The 6000-nt window shown below is 41.4% G+C and overlaps 1 protein-coding gene across 4 annotated transcripts in view; it reads left to right on the top strand.

The window, feature by feature from the left end:
- The window catches only part of LOC137791370 (ELKS/Rab6-interacting/CAST family member 1-like), a 102038-nt gene extending 100496 nt beyond the window's left edge, over positions 1-1542 (top strand). For all 4 annotated transcript variants that reach the window (XM_068586262.1, XM_068586263.1, XM_068586264.1 and 1 more), the window contains one exon: positions 376-1542. In XM_068586262.1, coding sequence (XP_068442363.1) covers positions 376-513 — 138 coding nt within the window. In that variant the 3' untranslated portion in view covers positions 514-1542. The remainder of the gene's footprint in view (positions 1-375) is intronic.
- The last annotated feature ends 4458 nt before the right edge of the window (positions 1543-6000 follow it).

Below are 6000 nucleotides of genomic sequence, written 5' to 3' on the forward strand. Positions count from 1 at the left end.
ACATGCTTATTTTCTTTTCTGCCCTGGAGAAAAGGAAAGCCTCACTGATATTTTCATTTGTGTTCATTCAATATGAACCTGCAGTCAGTTAGCTTAGCATGAAGCTGAATATAGGAGGGAGCAGCTTGCCTGGTACTGTACGAAGGTAACAAAAGTCACCTGCCAACACCTTGAAAGCTCACTAGTTTACTCATATCACATATAGTCTTTATGCTAAGCTAATCTAGCCAGTTTTCAGATTGGCATCGACCCTCAGTAAGAAAGCAAATAAGCATATTTCCTATTTCTTTCCATTCCATGTTGGCTGTATTTCAAGACATTGGTTTAAAAAAAACATCCTAATTCCCTTTCTCTCTGTGTCTTTCTCTCTCTCAGTTGGAGGCGGAGTTGGTGCTGTGCGAGAGGGAGGGGGCGGAGCTCCAGGAGTACGCCAATCAGGTCCTGCAGCAGATCGCCGAACGATGCCCCGACATTTTGGAACAAGTGGTCAACGCTCTGGAGGACAGCTGCTGACACACGAGTGCACACACACTGACAGAAACACAAAGAAGCTCACACATATTAATTAGCACGTAAGGTTAGAAAGCCAGCGAACACACAGAGGACCATTAGAAGTCTCCAGCAAACACCCATTTCTCTTCCACCTGCTCTTGCTCTTCTAAAACATACGTCATTAGTGAAAAATATTCTTCCAATGTGTCTTTAGTCTCATTTTGAACACAGAGTGCCAGCTGAGGGAAATAGTGTTGATGTTTCAGTGTATAGTGCTTTGTTGGCATGCAAGTTAATTGGAAATTGTTAATGTTTTTAAAACATTGAACATGTATTTTCCAAACTACTTTGAATCAGAAGGAGCCTTCACCGCTCTCGCCATCTGTGACACTTTGCAGCGGCCATCTTGTGTCCTTCCAGGCGATCAGCAGACGAGTTCACGTGACTTGATGTACTTCATGGGAGTGGGGGGGTTTCAAAAAGGGTGAAAGGGATTCGAGCCTGCCAGGTTGTTTCTGATGCCAGACTTACATGCTGTTACCACAATGTCATTTGATTGGTTGAGATTCAAAAGTGTGTTTATTTCAGCTGCCTTTGATTCTTTACATCATTTGCTGCTATCGTTTTAACTTTTAGTTTCTCTTTTTTTTCATGTCTTGTTTTTTTTTTTTTCTTTTTCTGATGAAACGTCTCAACTTGCAGTTTCTTTCAGCAGTAACGTCTAGATAGTTGTGTATATTGTAAAGAGAGAACTTTATGAACAGCTTTTGTCAGGGGATCGGGATACTTTTGTATCTCGCTTCCCATCACTGATAAAAAGGCACGCACCACAATAAATCTCGCAATACTCCCTTTATTAAAACACACCGGTGTAGATGTTTAGCGTTTCTTTTTAACCAAAGAAACATGTTCAGTTATGGTGTCCTTGCAGAAATTAGGTTGTGTTCAGACAATCCCTCACTTTGTAGAGTCATCGTGGAGAAATCGGAGTTAACTTTCCCTCACGGGAGGTAGAGAACATAAAATAAATGCTATATTTTTTTCTTTTCTTTTGCGTATATATATATATATATATATATATATATATATATATATATATATAAATCATGTTTAATTGAAAATATTGTCATGTGTTGGTTGGTATGTTACATAATGTGTCAAACTTCTTTTTTGTTTGTGATTTGCAAGTAACCACAGATTAGTTCTGTAAGCGGGAGACTGTTATTGGGAACGTATAACGCACCTTCATGAGGCTCTGTGTCCACCGGGATCCTTCCTCAGTATCAGTTTCTTGTTCTTGTAGTTTACGGTGGAGATCCCTCTCTGATGCATGTTTCCCACAGCGCTGACAGCCTTAGCATGATTTCAACGCTAACGGCACTAGAGGCTCCAATTGTTTCAACTTGACTTGAAAAGCTCCTTTAACAGTTTGTTTCTAGTCTAATACTGTAGTGAGTGCTGAAACTGTGACTGGCCCCATGCAACTGTTTGGCGCTGCTCCCTTAAAAGAAATGCCTGGTGGAGACAAAGCCTGAAGATGGGGATTTACACTGCACTCCAATCAGATTTTACACCATCATGAGGCTGTCTGAAGGAGCCCCCCCCCAAAAAAAGGGTTTCATTTTCTGCAACTAAGACGTGTATTAAAAAAACCCGATTGGGTGTAAATGAGGAGTTTCATTCCATAATATTACATGTCGAAGGCTCCAGGGATCATGCGTAGTTTGTGTAACGATTGACACAGGGGTCTTTTTGTGGAATGAAACTCCATCAGATATGAGCTTGTGTTGTAAATCCAGTATGTTGTTGTCTGTTTTATACTGAACATGTTTTGGAGCGGTGATGACTGGGACTCACCGTGACGTTGTTGTGGATTGAAAATGCTAGAATGGAATAAAACATGGATTTATCTTTATATCCTGTCTGTGATTTGATCAATCTCAGGTGAAGGTTTCACAGGTGAGACCTGACTTTTACTTTAAATGGAACAATATCTTCTTGTGACTTCTGTGTGCACACACATTACGACTAGAAGATTATTAATCTTTCTCGCATTGTTTCTTGTTTGATGGACTGGAAATTGACGACAACAGAAGTAAGCCATAAAAATAAACAGAAATATTCTTTCTCATCCCTTTAATTGTCTTATTACCCTTCTGATTATTCCTCACTCACACACACACACCTTCGCTCAGTGATGAGTGTGTGTTAAATATGCAAAGAGACTAATCTGTTGCGCTTTGGGTCTTTTGACTTTAGTAAAAATGATGAAGACAGAAATTAGATCATCTTTCCTTTTGTTTCATTTCCTTTCGTGACCTCTCCTTCCCCTCTTTCCTCCTGCCTCCCTCTTTCTCTCTCTCTCCCTCCATCCCTCTCTATCTCCCTCTCAAACTGCTTCTTATCTTGTCACTATGGTTTATTTTCCTATCCGCCCACAATAATGACATTGTTCCATAGGCCAGGCCCTCATCCTGTTCCAGTTCTTCAAACACACACACACACACAGAGTCAAGCCGTACCATTACTATTGTCTTAAAGGGATAGTTCTGATTTTTGAAGTGGTATGAGGTATTTATCCAAAGTCAGTGTATTACAGGAGATGGCGGTCAGCCCACCTCACCTTGTGGAAACACAAAGTACCAGCACAGGAGTGAATGTGCTGCTGCGGGCCGGGCTGAAGCACATTTTAGCCCTTTTTGTTCCCCATCAGAAAGGGCTGTCTGACAGCAAGATGAAGCGGTGAAAATCTAAATATAGCGTGCACTTTTTTTTAAGGTGGGCCTCTCTTTAAGGCTCTCTAAAATGTGTTTCGCTGCTGCCCACGTCCACAGCAGTACAATGCGCTTAACATTAGTTTTGTACTAAAACGAGGAATGAATTGAAGATGTAATAAAAAGGGCCGTGTGTGTCTGTGGTATAAGGCTGAATGTAGTGATAACGACACAGGAAAAACACACACACTTCCTGAATGTTTGCATATGGCAGCAGCTCAGTGTAATGCGTCCATTCAACTAGAAAACCTGGTTTAACAGACCGACCCAGCTCGATTGACCTTGAACCTTCACCTCGACACGACCTTTGACTTCAAGAATTTTCTCGCAGAGTGGAAACTGCGTCGTTATTTTTTCACACAATAAAACACTTCATAGTCCACTCCCTGACAGTCTGTAAACGTAACATGTGGGCCAATGTTTACCTTCACATGTGGCAACGCTTCGTCCCAGTGTGCCGGTACCTGGGTTTAGCACAGACGGACCAGTTCTGCTTCCTCCATCCACTGTCCTAATAAAAGCCAGTGGAGGGAGACAGAAGGGAATGGATGCGGCAAGAAAGAGGAGGAGGAAGAGTTACGCATGTATGACTGTCTGATTTATGTGATGCAGAAAGAGAGAGAGAGCGGGAGGGAGAGATCGGTAGGAAAGAGAGGAGACACAACCTACTGAGCACCAGACATCATTTCATCGTCTCTTGTCTCTGCCGTAACTCATAGCTCCGTGTCTTGTCACAGAGCAAAGAAATTGCAAAATATTACATACTTAAACACCGAAAATGTGTGTCAGAGAAAGACATATTGATAATACATTACCTCAAAACATAGTCGAAGATGTAGACTAAATCCCCTTGAGGTTTGGATGTATCGTTGTGATGGACACAATGTGTTAGACAAAAGGCACGGGAGAGAAATATTACTGTGAAAACGGGTTTAGTTTGACCAATACCATGTTTTTTCTTCTCTTCTTTTTGTTGTTCTTGTATGTAATATGAAACATGCTACTTTAACACACTGCTGTTAGCATGTATCAATGTCTCCAACATGTCTACTATTGATTTATAACAATGAATAGATTCATACACAACATGTAAAGTAGATTGTTTCATAAAGTAGCTGATAAAAAGCTTTAAATGATAAGAAAGGAGCATCCAACACTAACGGTATACTATTGGTATGTCCAGAAGTGGGACAAGTTTCAATAGTTGGACAACTTATTTTGTGCCGGCCTCTTTAAATGAAGTGTTTGATCCATTATTGCCATTATTAAACACTAAATGGTTTTGGATTTGGCTCAAACACAAACACACACACACACACACACACACACACACTCACCAGCGTTCTTTGCACACACTGAGTGTTGATAAGATCCTGCTGATATCGGGGGTTCACAACACAAAAACACAGATGTCCTTGAGATAGCGTTTGAGCTCGTGCGTAGTTTAAAGTCTATCTGCGTCCAGTCTTTCCGTATCTGCTGTACCACAGAGGAGGACTGACACACATGAGAGACCTGGAGGAGAAATAAAAATGGACTGACTGCAGAGGAAGTGGGGAGGGCTTGCGTTGGCTTTGGGTAGATGTGGTTTCAATCATCACACATCACATCACACATGAGAGCAAAGAAAAAGAAGGAGAGGGTGATGGAGAGAAAGAGAAAACAGAGAGAGGAGAGGCAGAGCCGAGACCAAAACAAACAGCAGCTCAACTTAAAACACACACTCTCAGTCTAGCTTACATGTTTTCAAGCTTAATAATTAATGATTTCAGTTGTGGTTTGAAGGCATAAACTTGTTGCTTGTTAGTTTTGGATGTTTGCTCTTTGTGTACCTTATTTTCTCTCATAAATGGTTTGTAAAGTAAATGAATTACTGACTTGTCGGTGGGATGAATGGAGGGAAGAAGGAGGGAGCGGCGGATGGAGAGATCTGACAAGATGGAATGGACAGAAGGAGGCAGTGAGCAGTAGGAAAAACGTTTGAAAGGGAATAAAAACAATGTGAAAGGAGTGGAGCTCCTAAAATAAGCTGTTAGCCTCAGACAGTCCAAACATCCACCAGCAGAGAAGACGTTTTCCTTATCTTCTGTTCCTCCTCCGGCCGTGCATTCCTGTGACTTTTATTGCTTTCTGAGAAAATGTCTCCCCAAGCTGCCATGTCCCAGCGAGTGATAGGGACGGATAGATTCAGGTTCTCAGTGATTTATACGGCGCTTTACCGTCTAATGCAACCAAAGGCCGTTTTGAAAAGTCCACATTGACCTCATCTGTCAGTTGCCTGGATGGCCGAGAGGTACAATCTGCCAGGTTGAGGGGTCAACGGCTTCCTCAGTAATGGGACTGCAGGTTCAGGTGCACGTTTACTTCACATTACACACTGGGCCAAATCATGGAAACACACTCAATGGCTTAAAGTGATTCGTGTTGCATTTAGCTATATATTTATGTTTAATATTGAGCATATTGTCTCATTATATTGGTGAGCAGTCAGGCATATCTATGGCATATACATTTAAAACAAGGCAACTTGGCTGATACCTACACCAACACTGGCTGATGAATTGCACAACAGGTAAGAGGACAAATGTGTACTGTGTCTTTAAATAATCAAAAACAATAAGCGGTACTTGTTAATTAGCAGAATGTAAGTGAGTATGCAGGTGTATGAGTTTATGAAACGTAACATAATCACTTTAGGGCTTTATTCTTTATAGAGGTCGCTGTTTGCAACGTT

The sequence above is a fragment of the Clinocottus analis genome, unplaced genomic scaffold (assembly GCF_023055335.1).
Source record: "Clinocottus analis isolate CAN_PGR_092001 unplaced genomic scaffold, fCliAna1.0.p SCAF_20, whole genome shotgun sequence".
Lineage (NCBI taxonomy): Eukaryota > Metazoa > Chordata > Actinopteri > Perciformes > Cottidae > Clinocottus > Clinocottus analis.